We start from the raw sequence: 23,030 nt of genomic DNA, 5'->3' as shown, positions 1-23,030 counted from the left end.
GAAAAAACTATCCTGGTGTGGTGGCTCACTCCTGTAGTCCCAGCTAATCGGGAGGCTGAGGTAGGAGACTCACTTGAGCCTAGGAGGTGGAGGTTGCAGTGAGCCAAGATTGTGCCACTGCACTCCAGCCTGGGCGACAGAGCAAGACCGTGTCTCAAAAAAATAAAATAAAAATTTTAAAATTTAATAATGGCAGGGATGTAGGGCAGCCGTTGGCAGCAGTATAAATTGACACAACCACTTTGGGAAGATATTTAACAACAGCAACCAACAATTTCTACAGCTAAACACATGCACGCCCTGCAGCCTAGCACTTCCTCTCTTAGGAACGCACGCAACAGAAATGCCCAGGTGTGTCCCCCAAGAGGAAGGCACCCAGATGTTTACAGCAATACCGCATAGCACAGCCCCAAACTGGAAGAAACCCAGATGTGCACCTTAGCATGGGTCAGTCTGTTGCTCTATATTCATGCAACAGAATCATATGGAGAATGTGGACAAAGGATCTTCAAGGTGTGACCAATGAGAAATCCCTTGAACACTGCTGAGTTGAGGAAGCCAGGCACAAAAGAGTTATGCCCATGGTTCCCTTTATGGGAACAATACCAAGCATGATTCAGTTGTGCTGGTAGGCGCCAGGGGGGCGGTTTTCCTTTAGGGAAAGGCCAAATACCAGAAGGGTTTCCAGGAGATTCTGGGGGTACATATAATATTCTATTTGTTGATGTGGGTGCTGCATATAGGGTGGGTCCAGTATGTGGAAAAATCATTGTGAATTACATACTCATGTGAATTAAATATTATTTATTTTTTTTTAACTGAGTTTTGCTCCCTCGTTGCCTACGCGGGAGTGCAATGGTGCGTTCTCGGCTCACTGCAACCTCTGCCTCCCGGGTTCCAGCAATTCTCCTGCCTCAGCCTCCCAAGTAGCTGGGATTACAGACAGGCGCCACCACACGCAGCTAATTCTGTATTTTAATAGAGATGGGATTTCTCCATGTTGGTCAGGCTAGTCTCAAACTCCTGACCTCAGGTGATCCTCCCACCTCAGCCTCCCAAAGTGCTGGGATTGCAGGTGTGAGCCACCATGCCCGGCCATGAATTAAACATTTTTATTTTTCTTTTGAGACAGAGTTTCACTCTTATTGCCCAGGCTGGAGTGCAATGGTGCGATTTCGGCTCACTGCAACCTCTGCCTCCTGGGTTCAAGTGATTCTCCTGTCTCAGCCTCCGGAGTAGCTGGAATTACAGGCATGCGCCACCACGCCTGGCTAATTTTTTGTATTTTTAGTAGAGACAGGGTTTCTCCATGTTGGTCAGGCTGGTCTTAAACTCCTGACCTCAGGTGATCCGCCCATCTCAGCCTCCCAAAGTGCTGGGATTACAGGCGTGAGCCACCGCGCCCGGCTGAATTAAATATTTTTTTAAAAATCAGGGCCGGGTGCGGTGGCTCATGCCTGTAATTCCAGCACTTTGGGAGGCTGAGCGGGGTGGATAATGAAGTCAGGAGATTGAGATCATCCTGGCTAACATGGTGAAACCCCATCTCTACTAAAAATACAAAGAATTAGCCGGGCGTGGTGGCGCATGCCTCTAATCCCAGCTACTCGGGAGGCTGAGGCAGGAGAATCGCTTGAACCCGGGAGGTGGAGCTTGCAGTGAGCTGAGATCGCGCCACTGCACTCCAGCCTGGGAGACAGAGTGAGACTCCATCTCAAAAAAAAAAAAAAAAAAAGAGAAATCAGATCAAGGATCAAGCCTGGGATGAAAGAGGGGGGCCTCCAGCCTGTTGTGCCTTCCCCACCAAAGGTGATTTCAGGACTGGGCACAGTGGCTCACACCTGTGATCCCAGCACTTTGGGAGGCTGAGGCAGATTGATCACTTGAGGTCAGGAGTTCAAGACCAGCCTGGCCAACATGGTGAGTCCCCATCTCTATTAAAAAAAATACAAAAATTAGCCGGGTGTAGTGGTCCATGCCTGTAGTCCCAGCTACCTGGGAGGCTGAGGCAGGAGAATCACTTGAACCCCGGAGGCTGAGGTCGCAGTGAGCCAAGATCATGCCACTGTACTCCAGCCTGGGCAACACAGCGAGACTCCATCTCAAAAAAAAGAAAAAAGTGATTTCAGGGTGACCATCTAGTTCTCTCCTTTCTGTAGGGAGGCTGCCGCCAGGCTCTGAGCACTGCAGCGGCGTCCGGGTAAAGGCCGAGGCCCAGGGCTCTACCACGCTTCTTGTGAGCTACAGACACGGCCACGTCCACCTGAGTGCCAAGATCACCATTGCTGCCTACCTGCCCCTCAAGGTGAGCCAGGGGCCCTGCCCTTTACCACCCCCCTGCCCACTCCTTCCCAGATGCAAATTACCCATTTGCTCTGACGAATTTGCATGATAAACCCGATTCCTTCAAAATAGCTTTTGGCACAGCTTCCTCTCCCATGATTTCTGGCTGAAAGCAGGATCCATGTGGAAGGAGCAGAGCCTCCCTGATGGGGCAGTGGTTGTGGGCATCTCTGTGGTTACACGAGACAGCGCTTGGCAGGCTTGGCAGGACACCGACCTGCCAGCCTCTCCCAACGAAGGTAGGAGTGTGGGCTGCAAGGGCTTCAGAAGTGTGTTCAGCAAGGGTCAGAACAGGGGAGTGTTTCCGCTCCACTCCAGAGCTAACCTTCAGGGTCCCCACAGAGCCCTAGAATTAGGACAGTGGCCATGTGGTATGGCAGATGCTGAGGCCTCCAAGACTGGGGTCAGAGAGGATCTGCCCTGGCCTAGTGTGCATCCATCCTGCTCCCCATCTGAGGACAGTGGTGGCCACGGCCTGTGCGGAGCAGAGCACATAGCCTCAGTGTCCATACCACCCTCCTGAGCTGAGTCCAGCCTGACCCCCACCCACTCTTGGGCCTTACATTCCCTGCCTGTAAAATGGGACTGAGACAGCTCTTGCCGCATGGGGTCGTGATGAGGATTTGCTGAGCTCACAAATGGAATGAGCTCAGAACACAGTCTAGTGGGTAGTGCAGGCTCAGGAAGGGTTAGTTATTATACATGGATAAAAAAGAACTGGGCCTTCCTCCGGGGTGGGTGTGAAGGCTCCGTGCGAGGGCTGCCATGCAGGAGGCTGCTGACTGTAATCATTCCTTTCTTTGAACTCTGCCTAGCTTGCAGGAGGCGCAGAGAGGGTTCGTTGATGGGGAGTTCCTGCTCCTCCTTCCAGGGAGGGCTGGAGAGCAGTCCTAGGGGAGCCCCAGACTCCCTGGCTTGGTCAGGCAGTCCTTGCATTTTTCTGCTCCCAGTGTCAGCCTTGAAGACAGCTCCGGTCCTCATGGTTTGTCCCATTTTTTTCTTCCTCTCAGGCATTCATTGGAAGGAAGCCTGGTGATGTTAGGATTTCTTTTTCTTTTTCTTTTATTTGTTTATTTTTGTTGAGACAGAGTTTCACTCTTGTTGCCCAGGCTGGAGTGCAATGGCGCCATCTCTGCTCACCGCAACCACTGCCTTCCGGGGTTAAGCGATTCTCCTGCCTCGGCCTCCTGAGTAGCTGGGATTACACACATGCACCACCATCCCCGGCTAATTTTGTATTTTTAGTAGAGACAGGGTTTCTCCATGTTGGTGAGGCTGGTCCCGAACTCCCGACCTCAGATGATCCTCCCACCTCAGCCTCCCAAAGTGCTGGGATTACAGGCGTGAGCCACCGTGCCTGGCAATGTTAGGATCTTTTATCTCTGAACCCCTAGCCCTGGGTTCAGTGCCTGGCACAGAGCAGACATCAACCAAGGGTGGTTTTGTTTAGAATGAACGTGTGAGGAAATGTGTCCAAGGTCACCCAGCCAGGGCAGAAGCCAAGGCCTCCTGACCTCCAGAGCAAACATAACAGACACTTCTCAGATGTCCATTAGTGATCAGAGGCCTAGCCCTGCTCCTTATCCTCCACCCATTTGTTCCTTCAGCACACAGGCATGAATACCTACTTGTGCAATCCCTTCTGCAGGCCCTAGAGTTGCACCAGGGCAGAGAACACAGAACCTTTGTCCCCATGAAGTGACATTCTGGCAAAGAGAGGTAGAGATGACCATAAACAAAGCAAAGAATGTGTTTTGCCTCTGCTTGCCATGAAAAAAGTAGAGCATGAATGGGTGATGGGGGTGGAAGTTTAAAATGAGGAGATCAAGACCTGCCCCCACATCCCAACTCAAGCACAGCACTGCAGCAGGTGAGAGTGTCAGAGAGCAGAGTGGAGAGAGTTGAAATCCCCGAGCACAGCAGGCATTCTGGGGTTGCCCTGCGCACATTCTGGGAGCTAGAGCATTTCACCAGGCACCTGGAGAGGGTTCTTCAGGGCCCCTCCTGTCTCTGGATTATCAGGGTGTTTGGCTGGATCAGCAGAAGCCAGAAGCTGAGCTCACAGTCCTGAGCTGGGATGTAACAATGAAGATAAGGTAGACATGTCCCTCAGGGAGGTGGCTTCCTGATTGGACAGATTATAGAGAAAAGTGGATATGGATCTCTTCTCCTTTCATCTGTCTCCTTCCTAGTTAGCAGGTAAGATCAGGTTTATTTACAAGGAACAAAAGCCAAGTGACAGGGACTTAACCAATAGAGGAATTGATGTCTCTGTTGCACGTGAGGAATATTTGGAATATTTGGGCTTTGACATCCGCTGAGGAGCCTGCACAATTCATGAGCATCCTTCATCAGCTGCGTTGTTAACCTGTCTCCTTGGCACAGGGTTCCATGATACTTTCATGCCTAAGGGAGAGAATTAAACAGGAAGGTGATAATTCCTCATCCTCCAGTTGTTAATTGTAGAACACACAGCTCCTTCGCACAGTTCTTTCACTTTGGGCTGGTCATGAAAATGTCTTTGGCAAGATACACAATGGCCTGCTTTGCCCATAGTGGGGTTTTATTGGTTGTGGCCATGAGATGTGGGTAAGAGCATGGGATCAAGAGTCAGAACAGACCTGGGCCCACCAGCTGGGTTAGCTTGGTTAAGTGTCTTCATCTGCTGGGATTTATCCTTGCTGTCTATAAAGTGGGGATGACAGTTAATAATCATAACAGTTTCTAACAGCAGGGGCCATTGATTGAGCGTGTGCCAGTCACATATTCAGGTCTTTCATTCCAGCCCCTGAATCACAACAGTAGCGCCGCGAGGTAGGCATTATCATTGTACCCATTTCACAGGATGGGGAAACAGCCTTGTAGACATTAACTTGTTTAAGGTCCCACACTAACTTCACTCCAGTGGGGACAGAGAAGCAAATGATGGTATATCCAGTGATGTCTGAGGGGCAGAGATGAAGAGTTGAGCCGGAAAGGAGGTGACAGGGGAAGGGAGACCCTGCTTCAGACAGGCTCAGCAGAGGCCTGCCTGAGGAGGTGACGCTCAGGCAGAGGCCTGAGTGGCATGCAGAACTGGGTTGTGCTGCTCTTTCCAGCGGGGAGTTCTGAGAGGAGCAGAGATGAAGGCCCTGAGCATACTTAGTGCTTCTCCTGCAGGAAACAGGGGCCACGCCTGGCTCTGTTGAAGGTCGAGTCCGGGGATGGGTCACAGCAGGGGTACCGCGGGCTCCTTGGAATTGTTTGTGTGTGAGCACACATGTGCAGGGAGGGATACCCAGAGACAGTCGATAACCTATATCAGATCCCAAAAATGTTCATATTCAAAAACAAAGTCAAAAGGACAGAATTCTCATTTGAGAAGTCATAGTCTGTTCAGGTCGCCTTAACGAAACACCTTGGACTGGGTAGCTTATAAACAACAGAAATTTCTTTCTTGCAGTTTAGGAGCTGGGAAGTCCAAGGTCAAGGCACCAGCAGATTTTGGTGACTGGTGAGGGCTTCCTTCCTCATAGATAGCCATAATTTGGATGTTTGTGTCCCCACAAAATACATATGTTGAAATGCTGACCCCCACAGCAATGGAGCTGAGGCCTTTGAGGGGTGATTAGATCATGAGGGCAGAAGCTTCACGGCTGGGATTAGTGCCCTTATAAAAGAACCCAGAGAGCTAGCATGACCCTTCCACTGCGTGCAGGGGTGAAAGAGGTTTTTTTGTGGGTGGGGAGGGAATATTTTTCTTATAAGATTTTTCCTTCCTCATGTGGTTAAGATCATGCCACAGACACAGAAGGAAACAGACACACCGTACCCTCCACGAGCCTATAGCATGATCAGGGAGACCCCCCAGGCCATGAAGCTCCTTCAGGGTGAGGAGCACCAGGTGAAGTGGGGGCCAGAGAAGAGTCGCCTGGGCCGCCGGTTGGGGCTGGGTGGGGGAGGAAGCAGGGCTTTCTGGAGGCCAGTGTGCTGAGCCCTGCAGTGTGAGGAGGGGTCGCCTAAGTGAGACAAGGGCAGGAGGGTAGCCTCTTCGAAGGCCTGGGGACAGCTGAGCCTGGTTCTCTAGAAGGATGCCACTAGTCTGAAGCTGGGACTGGAGCCAGGTTGAGAGAGCCCAAGTCCCAGGTCAGAAGCTGAACCTGTATTCCAAGGGCCGCGGGTGCTGTGGAATAGTTTAATGCACAAGGGACAGGGTCAGGTCTGTGTCTTAGTGAGGGACACATGGGCAGCTGTTTGAAGGGAGAGTAGATGGGTCTAGCGGGGAGCAGACTGACAAGTGAGGACTTGGCAGTCACTGCAGTGGGACCCTCTGCAGTGGGAGGTTAGCCCAGCTGGGCAGGGAGTCAAGGAGCAGGACTGCGGGACCCCTCAGAGTGAATCCCTCCTCTCCGCACCCCTGCTGTGTCACTGGAGGGAGGAGTCCTCCTGTGGAGTCTCCACGTCTTCCTGGAGGTTGGCTGGGAATGACACCCTGTTACATAGAATCTAAGCACTGCCATTGCCCACACCAGGAGGCCATGGGGCCCTGGGCACCATTGGTTGCCCTAGGCCATGGAGGAAATGAGAGCTTTGTGTGAAATACTACTTTAATTCTTCCTTTGTTTACTGGGTACTTTAAGGACTCCATAGTTTTACTTGCCAACTCACTTTCATTCAACAAAGAATTGTTGAGCACCCGCTATGTGCCAGGCATGGTTCTAGGTGCCAGAAGACCCACCCTCGAAGCTCGTGCATACGTGGTGCAAAGTGTGGGAAGCCCAGCGGCTCAGAAGGAAGGGAATGGACCACTGGCAATGATGCCAGCAAGGACACCACAGGCTGCATCTCCTTTGGTCACCTGGTGGATATCTGTTTAGGATGGTTTTATGCTTTTTACAGCAACATGATTGTGATCAAACTACACCATCAGATTTGTATCCTGCGCTTGTAGATCTTTGTGAAGACTGCTTTGGGGGCCCACATAAGGTTCCGTCACTGGGAAACACCATGTGTACTGAGCCCCTTGTGCTGGATTGTAGATTATTGTTGGTTATTTGCTGTGGGAAATAATAGTGTGATGAACATCTGTCTGTACATTGACATGTTTCTCTCCATTGTGTTGTTAGGTTAGGTTCCAGATGGGGAATTCCTGGGTTCCAGGGCTGTGGGTATTTTCAAGGCTTTTACCAGATTGTTTGACAAAAGAGGCAAATCCATGTACACCCTCCAGCAGTCTGTCAGAGTGAGGGCTTAGTTCTATCTACACCCCATTCCTCTGGATCTTTGCAATGATCCCCATGAGTGCTGCAGTTGAGGAGAATGAGTTTCAAACAGGAGATGGGGCTTGCCTGACCACCAGCCCCTACAAGCGGGGTGAGGATGCGGGGCCGGGATGCCCGGCTCCTGCCCGTGCTGCCTTAGAAGAATGCCAACTCTTCTGCCTCTTCTGTCCCCAGGCTGTGGATCCCTCCTCTGTTGCCTTGGTAACCCTGGGCTCCTCAAAGGAGATGCTGTTTGAAGGAGGTCCCAGACCTTGGATCCTCGAGCCGTCCAAATTCTTCCAGAACGTCACTGCTGAGGACACTGACAGCATCGGCCTGGCTCTCTTTGCCCCCCATTCCTCCCGGAATTATCAGCAACACTGGATCCTTGTGACCTGTCAGGCCTTGGGTGAGCAGGTGAGTGGGCAGCTGCTCCAGACCCTCCTTGCCCTAAGGCAGGGGTGGAAAATGACTCTCTCAGTATTGTTTTATTTACTCCTTGGAGTAACGCTGAGAGACAGCCACTCCTATTGTACCCATTTTACAGACAGGCAAACTGAGGCGTGGTGAGGTGGAATGTGACTCAATGAACGCCAGGCAGGTGTGGCAATAGGGACCTCCCGCTATGCCAGCTTTCATAGAGTAGGCCAGTTGGGTGGCTTGCCACCTCCATGGGCTTCAGCATCCCCCACTAACCAAACCAGAGCTGGAGGCTTTGAGTTCGGGGGTCACAAGTCCAATGTCTCCAGGGTCGTAAATGAATGAGGCTGTAGACCCAGGTTTGACACATCTTGTTGTTTCTTGTGGTTAACCTGGAAATCACAATATTTTTTTTTGTATAGGTAATCTCTTAAGTTTTTTAATGCTGAAAACCAAAAGCTGAGGAGGCTGAGGAGACCAGACAAAACACATGTGTGACCTGAATCCCCACATGCTGGCTGGAGGGCATCTTGCTGTTCAGGCGCCTTGGGGCCTGACACTCCTTCCCCGGGGCGGGTGAGCTGAGAGCTTGTGGGGCTTCTGGTGGGCATCTACTGCTCTGTTTCCAAGGCAGGAAGCCCAAAGCAAAAGGGGTATTCGGTGGGAATCAGGAAGATGGGAGAGAGCCCGTTTCTTTGGGAAGTGAAGGGTATTTCCTGCATGTGTGCAGGGCAAAGAATGTCAATTGGCAATAAAACGCACATGCATGCCTCCCACAGTGCCCTTATGGTATCAGCCATGCCACAGCTGCCCTGGTATGGCCAGAAAAGATGCCTGGTGATAGGTTCCACTCACCAGTGGGGTGGTTTTAGAAAAACAATAAAACAACAAGAACAATAACAGCATCATAATAAATAATACAATAAGAAGAATAAAATTCCTCATGAATTAAGTTGGATATATTTCTTATCCCTGGCATGACCCCACCATCCCTGTCCCCTCTCAGGGCTGTAAGAATTTGACCTCCAATTGGGGTTACCTCTAGGGCCCTCCCAATCCATTGCTCTGTGGCTCCCTCACATGCGGCACCGGGTGCAGACAGAAAGCCTGCATGGAGTCATGGAGGACACTGCCCTTGGTCCTGCCTTATGGTCAGGAGGGGTAGGGGCTCGTGTCCTCCATCAAGTGCATGTCATCTGAGGAGGCTGAGGGTGCTACCTCAAGATGGGCCCTGAGCCATGGTGCTCCAAAAAAGAGGAGGCCAGATATGACTTCTGAGGTCCCAGCTCTCCAGGCAGACAGGTTTCCCTCTTTTCTTGCACCATGGATTTTCCTCTCTGCAGCAGCCCCTGGAGCTGCAGAGCATGAGCAGGCGGAGGGCAGGCCCTGCCTCCAGGCTGCAGCTCCTCCTGGGCGTTGTCCTGTAGAGCTCCTATCTGATTCGCTTGCCCTGTTATCATTCTGCAGCATGCACTTCCCACGTCTGTTCCTCGTTCCATGGGTGTTTTCACCTCCATATGGACTCCTCATTGAAGCATCCTTGAACTTGTGAATTTTCTAATGCAACCGTGGGGTTTTCCTAGGGTCCTGGGAAACCATGAAGCCTCACCGGGTCTACCTCTTCCCTGGGATAGGAGCAGCCCATAGGGCACGTGGGCTCCCATCTGAGAGTCTCTTAGGTGTTGAGAAAGTGCATTCCCACCTGTGTGCCACTGGGCCTTTGTTAAGACCCTGTGGCATGGGTATCATCATCACTCCCATCCTATAGAGGAGAAAACTGAGTCAGAGGGAGCTGGGGTGGGGTGTGGCACAGCTCAGAGAGGAGTGAGAACTCAAGCTTGGGGGTCTGACTGTTCACTGTGCCCTACCAGGTCATCGCCCTGTCGGTGGGGAACAAGCCCAGCCTCACCAACCCCTTTCCTGCGGTGGAGCCTGCCGTGGTGAAGTTCGTCTGCGCCTCACCGTCCAGGCTCACCCTCGCGCCTGTCTACACCAGCCCCCAGCTGGACGTGTCCTGTCCGCTGCTGCAGCAGAACAAGCAGGTGGTGAGTGTGGGCTATGCTCGGGAGGAGGTGAGGGTGCCACCCGCTTGGGCGGGAGGACATTGGTGGCCTCGCCCATGGTCCCGAGCATTGCAACGGACATAGCTCCACGCTGCACTTCCTTCGTCTCAACAACTGGCCCTGTGAGGGTGCTGGTTTCATTTGTGTTTTATATGCAGGGGACACACAGCTTGGAGAGGTGAGGGACATACCAAAGTCACAGCTACTAGTGGCAGTGCCAGGTGAAGATAGAGTCCTCTTCCACATTTGCTGCCTGCCTTTGTTTGGCACTTGGTAGTTTAAAAACAACTTCTTGTCTTCTGTGCCTTGAGGGTGTTAAAATGGGGCTTGCTGTCTATGGACAGAGTATGTAGGGTCAGAGTAGGCGTGGGGGCTGCTGAGGAGAGGTGACCAGCTACAGCATCCCCATGATGTGGGCGACATGGGGTTGTGTTTCAGAAGTAAGTGTTGGGAGAGGAAGAAAGTCCCTTGGGAGTCTGTCTAACAGCAGGGATGGTAGGGGAAGCCACAGGTCTGCTCCCCTTGGACTTGAGACATCCATGCCTTAGTCCCTAGGGCATTCAGAGCCCAAGGTGCTGAGTGTGTCCAGGGTAAGGGACATGGGACATCCTCTGGCCAGCACCAGCCCCCAGCCCCTTTTCAGAGGAGGGGGGTGGGCGGCTCCTCATTCCTTGAGCATGTACTTATGGAGCATGTCCTCTGTGTCAGATACAGGTCTGAGTTTTGGATTGCACACTAATCAGGACAGGCAAGGAACCTGCCTCCCAGAGATGACAGGGAGACCAGGAGATGCACAAATAAGATGGATCAGAGGTGGCAAGCGCTGCAAGGGAAGTGAAATAGGGCACGCAGCAGAGTGAGGAGGAGGCTGCTCAGGAGGAGCGGAGTGGGGCTCTGAGGAGGGCATGTGCGAGCTCACCGCTATCTAACGCTGTGGAACTCACTCCATTGATTCTTTGCGAGTCCTAGAGCAGACCCTGGCTCATAGGAGGAGCTCGGTAACTAGGAGCGAAGGATGAGTGAACTAGCGAATGCACTGTGCATGCGCCACTCCTGTCTTCACCCTTGACTCTTGCAGACTCATGGGTGGAGAAGCCACACTGCTGGAGAACTGGCCAGGCAGTAGCTGAACTGGAGAGCAGGTCTTCTCTGGACAGGCAGCCTGCTCAGCTCAGGGACAGTCAATTCAACCCCAGGCTGGCCCAGCTTTCTCATTTTCAAAGAAAAACAAATCATACCTATGTGCATCTTCCCTGTCCTTAGCGTTGGCTGTGAGCTGAGCAGGCCACCTTGGGGCTGGATTGGTCCTGGTCTGTCTGTTGGCCAGGACCTCTGCTTTAGCCCAGGGTTGTCTCTCTGGACTTAAATATGATGGCTGCAGGGCTTGACTCTGATTTGGCTTTGCACATCATAGATGTCGCCAGAAAATAATGGACCTCAAACACGGAGTAGCTGTGTGATCCATCAGTGCTCAGGTTCCTGAGCCACCAGCCAGCCATTCAGGCGTGACTCTGGCAATTTACAGCCTCATTAGGGAACTTTTGTTTTTCTTTTTTTTGAGACAGAGTCTCGCTCTGTTGCCCAGGCTGGAGTGCAGTGGCGCAATCTCGGCTCACTGCAACCTCCACCTCCCAGGTTCAAGTGATTCTCCTGCCTCAGCCTCCAGAGTAGCTGGGATTACAGGCATGCGCCACCACGCCCAGCTAATTTTTGCATTTTTAGTAGAGACAGGGTTTCACCATATTGGTTAGGCTGGTCTCAAACTCCTGACCTCGTGATCCGCCTACCTCGGCCTCCCAAAGTACTGGGATTACAGGCGTGAGCCACCATGCCTGGCCAGTCATTAGGGAACTTTGAGAAAGATATATCCCCGCAATGCAGCCTGGGTGCAGGATCAAGGTAATCTTATACTCTCCAACTTCAGAGGCTACCCAAGATGTGTTTGCAGATTAAATTATTGGTGAGGAGAGACACCAGAATGGAATTGACTGATCAGAATGACAAGGTAGAGCCAGGCTCAGCCTGACCCTGGCCCTCCGAGCAGGTCCTCTAGCATGTGGCTCGCTCACTGTGGGTGGGCACCAGTTGCATGGGACTGATTAGGGGCTTGAATGGGGCTGCCCCCAGATGAGACACCAGAGATTGGCCACACTGAGTCAGGGGAGGTCCTTGGGCTCTACAATCAGGCCAGCTGAGATCCACCCCTAAACCTGTGTGACCTTGGACAAGTCATTCAACATTTAACGTCCCTGGACCTCAGCCTCCCTGTTTGTAATATGGGGCTTATGTTGTTGCCTCAAATGGGCCAGTTAGCTTGCACATGTGCTTGGCCAGTGTCAATTTCCTTCCCTGGAGGAGCATTGGTTTTCCAGCCAGGATTGCATCTGGGGGAGCCATGGAGCACCTAGGATAGGTCCCTACAGCCCCTGCCCAAACTCCCAGCTTCTATATTATGAATAATGATGAGACCTTTGCATGCCTGCTGATGGTGCTGGCCTACTCAGAGCAGGGTGTGGATTAAGAATTTGTAGCCTGCTTGAATCAAGTGTTCTCTTGGGGCAAGAGAGCTAGAAGGAGTTGGGAGGAGCCCTCATGGTGCAGGTGGGGTGTTTTGTGACTGTATCGGTCAGGCAGGCAGGGCCTGGCCAGGCTGCCACGGCAAACAGGCCCACATCCCATAGCTTCACATGGCACAAGCTCACCTCTTGCCCATGCTGCATGAGCCTCTCTAGTTGGCTGGGAGACCTGCTTTGTGTCATTGTGATCTTCATTCCAAGACATGGGCTGTGGAGCAGCCACCATGTTGATCATGGCAGGTGCCACTGTGGAGAGAAAGGGAATGTGGCAGGTCGGGATCTGGCAGTGAAGCTTCCCCCTAGTCCCATTTCACTGGCCATAACAAGTGCCTCAGTCACTTCTAACCAGAGGATGAGAGAAGGGTAGTTCTTCCTGCAGGATCCCCCTCTCCCCGAATGGAAAACTAGCCCTGTTTGTGAATGATGCTCATGGCTGCCCACTTTCCTACCCGAATGTAGGAAGGCTCTAAAATGACCTTGCAGTCCCCGTATTTAAATCTCTCAGTTGTGCTTTGTGTGTCATAGCTGGAGAAACTGAGGCTCAGGGAGTTCATAACTTGCCTGGGCACTGAGAGGTGGAGCTGGGGCTCAGTCCAAGTTGTGGGGTCAGAGACACTTGGCCTCTGCTTTATGGCCCAGCCGACACTGCCCCCATGCTATGTGGCCAGAGAAGGGAGGGATAGCCCACAGGAAAGAGGCTTGATTCAGCTGGTTTCTAAGGGGAGAGTCCGCTCAGGGAGCGAGAGATCACGCCAGAGTGGTGGGAATCCAGGATTTGGACCTGCAGCCTGGCGCTCCCATCGCGAACCTCCTTGGATGAGCTCCTTTCCCTGACTGGGCTTGTGCTTCCTTCACGTGGGGATGACCCCTTCCACCTTCCTGGGACATTTAAGGATTAGGCGAGTATTCCACTTTGAAAGGAGCTGTACAAACCCAGTGGCTCTGGGACATCTTAGGCGTTGAAATCTGCATTTCTGTGAAACCACTAGTGGGGCCATCCTAGAGGCACTGACATGTGCCTGGGTGGGGGATGGCAATCATTTGGGAAGGTGAGGGCAGAGGGGAAGGAGAGCAGCCTGCCCACAGTAGTAGGTCAGGATGGGGGTTCCCAGCTTCGGCACTGTTGATATTTGGGACCAGATAGTTCCTGTGGGGGGCTGTCCTGTGTATCATAGGGTGTTTAGCAGCATCATGGACCTCTCCCAAGTAGATGCCAGTGGCAACCCCCTGACTCATGAGTAGGGACAGCCAGAAATGCCTCCAGTGTTGCTGAAGGCCCCCTAGTGGTTCTCATTCCACTGAGAGCTGTGGTCTGGAGCCAGAGGCCAGCTTGGACAGGGCCATGGGGGGACCTGGTGGGTGGCAATAGTGAGGATTGCTTTCTGGCATATCCCATTCCCTCACCAGCACCCCCAAGAGCCCACAGGGCAGCTGCTGGCCTCAGAGTGCACTGCGTGGTCAGTGTCCAGGTCCAGTCCTGGGGGTGACCACAGCATCTGACCTGTGTTCCCTGCAGGTCCCAGTGTCCAGCCACCGCAACCCCCTGCTGGACCTGGCTGCTTATGACCAGGAGGGCCGCCGGTTCGACAACTTCAGCTCTCTGAGCATCCAGTGGGAGTCCACCAGGCCAGTGTTGGCCAGCATCGAGCCTGAGCTGCCCATGCAGCTGGTGTCCCAGGACGATGAGAGTGGCCAAAAGAAGCTGCACGGTGAGCTGGGCACAAGCCCGATGGCCCAGGCAGGAGAACAGAGACCAGACAGGAAGCCTGCCAAGGTGGGCCAGTGCCTGTGGGAGCTTAGTTATCTGTGCTTAGATCCTGTTAACTCTTACAGTCCACATAGTTTCAACACACACAGTTGTCTGTTTTCAGATTCGAAACTGCAAATCAGAAGGAGGGAGGGGCTGCTTCAGGGGTGGTGATGGGCAGACATCCAACGGTGGCTTCCCTCTTCCTGGTCTCAGGTTTGCAGGCCATTTTGGTTCACGAGGCATCAGGAACCACAGCCATCACTGCCACTGCCACTGGCTACCAGGAGTCCCACCTCAGCTCTGCCAGAACAAAGCAGCCGGTATCTCCCAGGGCCCAGTGGTGGGTGGGCTATGGGTAGCAGGGCAAGCCTCCTACTTCTGCTTAAATTCCACCGGGTATCACAGTGTCCTGAGTCACTGTCTGCTTGACCACCACTCCCCCACCCCAGCCTCTTGGAGGCCCCAGGAGAGGCACTGCTATTAATAGTAGGGGACCAATAGGTACATTGGAGGTGGGAATGGGAAGGGCTTCTCAAGAATAGCCCTTCCTGGATGACAGCCACCTCATGGGGGGTACAGCCACAAGGAAACTTAGGTCTTGAATAAGGTGGAGGCAGCAGGTACAGGCTGGAAGGAGAAGGTGGGACTGTATTCCCATGGTCCCTAAATGCCAGGATGAGGCACTTCTATTGTCCTCTTGGGAGCAAACTTTGAAAGAGGCTGGGGCCCCATGGGGGCAGCACTGGGGAGGCTGGCCTGGAGGGAGGGGGTCACTGAAGGGGCACACCTGTGCCTGTACCTGATGGCTCAGTCCTCACTGGCACCAGGATTCCCTTGATTGGGAGTGGGGGGGCATCACGGCCTCCTGCCTGATGCCTGAGCACCCTGACATGTTCTCCCCATGACTTTGCACTTCCTCCCTGCCCTGATGTCCCCCCACCCCCCATAGCTGAGTCACTCATGCTTCCTCCCCTTGCAGTCTGTGTTCCCCTGAGAGCTGCTCTCCCTTGCAGACACCTTCCTTGTCCTTGTCACCCACACTGCACACCTTCCTGTCATTGACTCACTCTTGCTCTTCCATCCGTGCATTGGAGTCACCTCTCCCTGCAGGCAGTTGCTGCACCCTGAGTGCCTGGCACACCTGTGACCCTGAGGAGGTGCTCAAACACGTGACCTCCTGGGGGCCTCAGATCTGGGTGGCTCCTTTGTGTGACACATGGTGGGAAGCAGAGCTCAGTGGGTCATGTGCCACCCTAGGGGATGAGGGCTGTCATTGTCCTCTCCTGAGCCAGCCTTGGCCACACTTCCAGGGGACCCTCCCCCGATGCCTGGCCTGGCCAGTGGCCACACGCTCTGAAGCTGACCCTTTGCTGTGAGGTCCTGCAAGGCAGGGCGTGTGTGTGAGTTGCCCACCACTGGGGCCTGGTGGGTTGGGGTGGCATCTTCTAAGCTGGATTGCTGCCAACCCTCTCCTCAGTCTGGAGTGGAGGAGCCAGCAACTCATTCCACCTCAGGAGGCTGAAGGGAGACCTCAAAGGGTCTGTGGCCATTCTGCTGGGCTCAGGAGCACCAGGGGCTTATGGCCAGGAGCAAGGCCAGGCCCTAGGGCCTTTGGGCCTGTTCTTCCCGAGGGGCGGCCTAATCATGTCCTCCTGGATCTAATGGCCTTGCCCTTGTCCTTCAGCATGACCCTCTGGTGCCTCTGTCGGCCTCCATAGAGCTCATCCTGGTGGAGGACGTGAGGGTGAGCCCAGAAGAGGTGACCATCTACAACCACCCTGGCATCCAGGTACAGTCCTTGCCCTGCCACCTTCCTGGGCAAGACCCACGGGGGGACTCCTCGCCCTCCCACATGCGGCCCAACCCTCCCTGCATCTGCCTCCTGCAGGCAGAGCTCCGCATCAGAGAAGGCTCAGGTTACTTCTTCCTCAACACCAGCACCGCAGATGTAGTCAAGGTGGCCTACCAGGAGGCCAGGGGTGTCGCCATGGTAAGCTTGGGCCATCGGTCCCCACTGTTGGTTTTCATTCCTTATCTGGGCTGTTGTGTGGTTAATTGATTGATCATTTTGAAAGCTAGCACTTGACTCACACTCGGAATCCCAGAACTTTGGGAAGTCGAGGCAGGAAGATCACTTGAGCCCAGGAGTTCAAGACCAGCCTGGACAATATAGTGAGACCCCCATCTCTACAAAAAAAAAAAAAAAGAAAAATCAAAAATTAGCTGGGCATGGTAGCACAGGCCTGTGGTCCCAGCTACACAAGAACCTGAGGCAGGAGGATTGCTTGAGCCCAGGAGGTTGAGGGGTGCATTGAGCAGTGGTCATGCTCCAGCCTGGGCAACAGACCTGAGTGAGAAACCCAGACCCTGTCTCCAAAAGGCACTTAATCACATCAGCTATAATTAGCAAGGTCTTTAGATTCTCTGATTCATTCTACAACTTTAGTCATTCTCATGAAACCTTTGTGATTTGTATTCCCTGTCCACAAACTGTTAGTTACCTAATGGTTTCCTTTCAATCAGTCCTTTAAGATTAAAATATTATTCCATAAGGAGCACTGTAACAGCCATAAAGAAAATTGCTTTTAAAAGATGTCTCACCTTTCTCTATTTTTCCTGTGTTTCTCTCTTGACCCTCTCCCTACTCTTGCAAGCATTGACTTTAGCTGTGCTCATGGCATGGAATAATTTAATGTTCTGCTTTTATTATGTTATTTTAAGTTTTTATGTTTTTGCGTGTTGCTAATGTAAGCTGGCAGTCCGTCTTCAAGTTTGCTAATGCTTTCTTTTGCCAGTTTAAATCTACTCTTGTGCGCTTCTAGTGAATTTTTTATTTCAGCTATTATACTTTTCAACTTAAGAATTTCTGGCCGGGCGCAGTGGCTCATGCCTGTAATCCCAGCACTTTGGGAGGCCGAGGCGGGTTGATCACGAGGTCAGGAGATCGAGACCATCCTGGCTAACACGGTGAAACCCCGTCTCTACTAAATATACAAAAAAAAAATAGCCAGGCGTAGTGGCGGGCGCCTGTATTCCCAGCTACTCGGGAGGCTGAGGCAGGAGATGGCGTGAACCCAGCGGGTGGAGCTTGCAGTGAGCCCAGATCGCGCCACTGCACTCCAGCCTGGGCGATGGGGCGAGACTCCATCTCAAAAAAAAAAAAAAAAAAGAATTTCTATTTTTTTTCTTCTAACTTTTACCTCTTTATTGATATTCGCTGTTTGGTATGAGATTGTTATCAAATCTTCCTTTACTCCCTTCATCGTTGTTTGGTTGGAAGGCTTTGCCTGGTGAATCTGATCTCTGGTGGCCCTCACAGACAGTTTCTGTCATCTGCCTTTTTTCTGGAGTACGGGTCATGTTTTCCTGTTTTGTTTTGTTTTTTCATGTCCTATAATTGTTGGAAACTGGACATTTCAGGTAATGTATTGTAGAAACTCTGGGTACTGATTCCCCATCCCCATGCTGGAGCTTGTTATTATTTGCTTGTTTACTTCTTTAGTGACTGGCCTTGTTATTTTGCTGAAGACACAAAAACACACGCGCGCGCACACACAAACACACAGGCTGTGTTATTTTGCTGAACACACACACACACAGGCTGTGCCATTTTGCTGAACACAAACACACACAGGCTGTGTTATTTTGCTGAACACACACGCACCCACACACACACACTTTTCCCCAGTAAGAAGTCTCTGATATTGCTCTTAGGGGATAACACCTTGGTATGTCCTTTGTCACTCTGGGATGACTATGGCCTTTGCAGGGCTTTTTTTGGCTGTCTTTCACTGACCACTCAACTGTTGAGCTCCACTAATTGAGGCTGATTGCTCCACTGTCTTCAGTAATTCCCTGGGGCACACATTCCTACACAAATCAGTCCAATCCTATTCGGGATCCTTTGAAGGGACCCTTTCCCTAGAAGATGTTTAAGGTTTGTTCTGACCCCAGGAGAGCTCTTCCTACCTCTCTCTTTTTCCGTTTGTCTCTGGCAAACTTGCCGGCCTCCAGTGTAGCCCACACCTCCCAGGCTCTCCGTCGCCTCCCAGTTGCCTTTCAGTACAACTTCCAGTGTTTTGGAGAGTGTGCTTAGGCTTGGACTTCTCAGAGCTCTGTTGAGCATGAAGTCAGTTCCTTCAGGAGCAACTCACACCTGTTTTCTGGGTGCATTTAGTTGCTGTGCACCAGCTGCTTTCCCAGGCAAACTCTCTGAGCCAGAGCTATGGTGCTGGGCACAGTGGTGCATCTCTCTCTGGTGACACCTGCACGTTAGGAGCTGGGCCCTTGGTGAGTGGGGTAGCAGCTCCAGTGTTCCTTGGCTGGCCTTTCTTAGCAGGGAACCCCACCCCATGAGCCAGGGAAGGGCAGCCGGGCCCCAGCATTCTCACGGGTGCCGCACCCAAGGCAGAGCCTCCATCCCACGAATGGGGTCTGGGTGGAAGATGAGAGCCTCCACCTCCGAGCCCACTTTCCGGGGACTCAGTCTCAGCAAGCTGTAGCTGGGGGCATGGTAAGAAAAGAAAAGTTGACATCCTGCCCCTCCTAGGAAACGAATACCCTGATCGAGAGCTGGGGGTGAGGGAGTCCTGGGATCTTGGAGGAACCAGTCTGGAGCGGAGCCCCGCTCACTGGGGTGGGAGGTCAGGGAGGACGGGCATCTTATTTCACGCACCACAGGCCCTTGTTCTTCCCAGATGTCAGCAGGCTTTCTCCAATAAACGCTTCTTCATTTGCTGTTGCCCTTGGAATCATCCCAGAGATTTTAAACGGCTGTGTGTATGTTTCATGGGGAAGTCTGTGGCCTCCTTACACTGTCGTGCAGAACTGGCACCTCCGGCTGTTTTTTGATGTGTGGGGGTGTGGGCCTGTGAGGCAAGAGCTTCTGATTTTCAAGAGAAAATAGAGATCTCTATTTTTGTGTGAAACACCCCCTGTTTAATAAGTTTTTTAATTCAGTTTTTTTTGTTTGGTGTTTGGGGTGTTTTCGAAAACCTTCCTTCAGTGTTTGATGTTGGTCTCCAGCTGTCTTGCAAAGAGGATGTTTTCTCAGCGCCGTGCCTCGAGGAGGGGGAGGGAGTCCCGCTGTTCCTGTTCTCAGAGGCAGACCCTTGGATGGCAGGACGCCCTCAGCAGCTGGGGACATGCTTGTGGTTGGAGGACACTGGAGGAGGCGAGGAGCCTGAGACCACAAGCAGTGTCTCCTAAGCATTCTTATCCCCTTATAGAAGAAAGAACAATTCCCCAGCTCTTCCTCCAGCCATACGAGTGAAGAGAACCTCACATCTTAATTCTGACTGCTTGACATATGCCTTGTTTTGTTTATTTTTGGAAATTAATAAAAACTTCCCCATTACCAAGAAGAGGGGAGTTCCAAGTTAGGGAAAAATGTGTACAGTGCTAGTGAAACCGAGGCACCCTCTCATTCACATTTACCTTGCACCTGTCATTCTGTGCAAGCTCTGAGGGTGGACTTGTGACCAGAGGGAGACCTTTTCTCCAAGAACAAGAGTTCCTAGAGGTCGGTGATGGACTAGGCTGCCGCTGTAGGTAGTGAGCTCCCTGTCTCTGGAGGCATTTGAGCAGAAGCTGGGACACTTGTCTGAAAGACTCAAGGTGGGATTCCAGCATGGGAGTCAAGTTTCCCCAGGAGACCTTTAAACCCCTCTTGAATCCTAAAATGCTGCAATTCTAGGAGTGCCTCTGCAGTTCTGTTTTACAGGTGGCCACAGGGGAGCTCTGGCACTCTCTTTCTGAATTGTGGAATGGCCGCTGGCCTGGTTGAGTGACACAGAGTGCCCATTGCAGGCAGGACCCGGGACGAGTCTCCCCTATGGCAAGCAGCAGCCCGTGCCACAGGCCCTGCGAACTGCTCTGGTCCAGAAGTTTCCTTCCATGGAGGCGCCCTGCCCACTGGGGTCTTCACCTCCCTTCAATTCAGGCTTGTGCCAAAGACTCTCGCAACTCCAATCAGGCCCTGGTTCCTCTGGTCTCTTCTGAAGCCTGCAGGAGGAATTTTCCAGGGAGTATTGACGTCAGCAGCAAGTCCTGGTTGCTTCAGAAACAGTTGCAGGCGACTGTTTCTGAGGGATGTCTACTCGTGGCTGTGGCTTTTTCCAGCTGCTGAGCAGCAGCACAGAGATAGACAAGCCCCCGCGCTCCCCAGTTAGCTCACAGAAAGGGTTTCTTTCCTTCCTGTTGATACATATTCAGCACGCAAGGATGGCTTGCGGGCATGTGTGGCTTTGGAGTGTCTCTGGGGGGCTCTCTGGGGCTCACGCAGCAGGGGTCCTGTGGGGGTTTTTATCCCCACACAGTGGACATGGACTGTGCAGGGCCGTGATGAATTTTGCTCACACATCCCCAGAACGCTCTGTAAGGGCCTTTATTTTGTTTTCGGCTGGTTTGCACATAGGAGTGTTTATCCGATTTAAGCCTAAGTTTTCCTTCTTTTCAACGATTCTTTACATTTCAATCAAGTCCTCCAGGCGGAACCCATGAGATGACCAGAGCAGGGGAAGGAGCCTGCTGGGCACTTTACATTTCCCATTAACTCGTGCACTCAGAGACGCTGGAGTGCTTATCGTGTGCCAGGTGCTGTGTTAAGCACTGCGGATTCAGGAGGGAATGAAGCCGGGGGGCCCAGCTCCTGTGAGCCGCAGCTGTGTCTCTCCATCTCCTGGGTCCTATGAGCTGCGGCTGCTTCTCTCCATCTCCTGGGTCCTGTGAGGTGCAGCCCGTCATGGGGCCATTGTTCAGGTGAGGACATGTGTCCAGGATGAGTGGGGAGTGGGTGGCAATTGCAGGGCCTGAAGTCAGGTGCATCCACCTTTTCCCTGAGACTGATCTGTGGACAGTGGTGCATGTCCCCAGTCCTCGCCCTTGGGAAGGTCACAGGGCTGGCCGGGTCCCTGTGTGAAGTTTCATCCAGCACCCAGGCCAGGGCCCCACTCAATGCCTGTGATTTTCATGTGAGCTTAGGTCCTTCCCTGCTTGCCTTGAGGGCGGGTAATCAGGGGCACACTCGCTTGGCACTTCCTGGCCCATCACGTGACGTTGACAAGCAGCCTGCAGGAAATGGAAGCCGATGGCTCCAGTGATGTTCAAAAATAGCTGCAAGGTCCCTTATCCCCTGCAGTCGCCACCTGTTGGGACAAATCTGAAATGTGATCAGGGCTCCAGGAAGCGGGGATAGAGATGATGTGGGCAGAGCCTTGGGGCCTGGCAAGCTCCAAGGTATTTGACAGTTTCAGCCCCCACATGCGCAGAGCTGCCTCTGGCTGCACTCAGCGTCTTAATGAGCAATGACACATTTGTCATCTCTGACTTGACAGAACTTTCCTCTTGGCTCAGTGTTTCCCAATGTTCTCAGGTGGCACCTTCACACTCAGAAATTAAAATTCATCCTGGGCATGGGTCACCACTACCTCTTTCCCCTCGCAAACATTCTCCCATGTGTCAATCAGGAAGCAGGTGTGTCCAGAACGCACGGAGAAGCTGTGTGGTGTGAGCTGCATGCACAGTGTAGTTAGGAGTGGGTGCAGGGTCTCACTCTGCCACCAGCTAGCGGCCAAGTGCCCTCCATTACCCAAGCCTCCAGAGTGGCCTGGGGGGCACCCCCTTACAGCATCGCTGTGGGGTGCATTTAGCTGCTGTGCACCAGCCTGAGGGGCAGGCCACGCTTCGAGGGCTCCAGAGGTGGTAGCTGGATGCCCATCCCCTGGGAAATCGAGTGGAAGAGCAATTGATTTCCCCACTGCCATTTTATGTCTTTGTTTAAAATGTGCAAGATGGTTCTTTTAAAGGAGAAAAAAAGAGAGAAAAAGCCCTTCCCTGCATTGCCCTGTGTTGCCCTGCGTGGGGCTCCGCAGTCGGTGCACTATGGAATTTCTTCACATTGTGAAGGACCTGCCCACTCCTGACAGCAGTAACTACAGTAGGAGTTTCAGGTTGGAGCCTTAAATTGGGTTCTCAAAGAAACCTGTCATTACTCTCTGTAATTTTTCAATGAGTTTTCTTTGAGAGAAATGTAATAACCTGGGGTCAATCAGCCCCAGCAAAACCAGAAACCTGGTGGCTCCTGGACCCTGCTCCTCAGCCCATACTTGACACCAGGCTCATGTGGCAATGGCTCCAGTCACAAAGCTATTGTTTTGTAGTATAAGTGTGACGTCCACTCCGGGATCTTTATTCATCTACTGTAAGTCATTGTGTGGAATAACCCAGGCATGCTTTGTCTGTATTGATGTACCCATCATTACACGGGTGGTGTGTGCAGCTCGGGCCAGCTCGTTGATCCTCCGTGCCCCCAGCCAGCTGTGGGCTTGGGCTCTTCTCAGCTAGGCCTTTGCTTTTGTCCACTCTCCCTCCTCCCCAGCCCCGCAGTTCCGTTCTGGCTGCAGGAGGCTTCCAGCCCCATTCCCCTGGGAAGTGGAGAGTCGGGGGAGGAGCCTAAATTGGGAGTTAGGGTATTTGGTTCTATCCCCAGCTCTGCCTTTTCAAAGCCATATCCCTGTCCCATCATCTGGGCCTCAGTTAACTCATTTGCACTTTGAAGTGGTTGGACCAGAATCAGCACTTTCCAAATAAGTGAAGGTCCATGGGGGTTGCAGGTGATTTTCAGAATTTCCAAGTCTTA

General features: G+C 52.5%; 1 protein-coding gene across 1 annotated transcript in view; it reads left to right on the top strand.

Moving 5' to 3' along the window:
* Positions 1 to 23,030, top strand: part of NUP210 (nucleoporin 210) — a 103,799-nt gene that overhangs the window by 51,777 nt on the left and 28,992 nt on the right. Inside the window, exons 14-20 of the mRNA XM_034955863.3 lie at positions 2,160 to 2,305; positions 7,779 to 8,000; positions 9,875 to 10,048; positions 14,159 to 14,351; positions 14,606 to 14,712; positions 16,077 to 16,181; positions 16,281 to 16,382. Coding sequence (XP_034811754.2) covers positions 2,160 to 2,305; positions 7,779 to 8,000; positions 9,875 to 10,048; positions 14,159 to 14,351; positions 14,606 to 14,712; positions 16,077 to 16,181; positions 16,281 to 16,382 — 1,049 coding nt within the window. The remainder of the gene's footprint in view (positions 1 to 2,159; positions 2,306 to 7,778; positions 8,001 to 9,874; positions 10,049 to 14,158; positions 14,352 to 14,605; positions 14,713 to 16,076; positions 16,182 to 16,280; positions 16,383 to 23,030) is intronic.

Source organism: Pan paniscus, chromosome 2 (genome assembly GCF_029289425.2).
Source record: "Pan paniscus chromosome 2, NHGRI_mPanPan1-v2.0_pri, whole genome shotgun sequence".
NCBI lineage: Eukaryota > Metazoa > Chordata > Mammalia > Primates > Hominidae > Pan > Pan paniscus.
The sequence above is the reverse complement of the archived record's forward strand: the minus strand, read 5'-3'. Positions and strand labels throughout refer to the sequence as shown.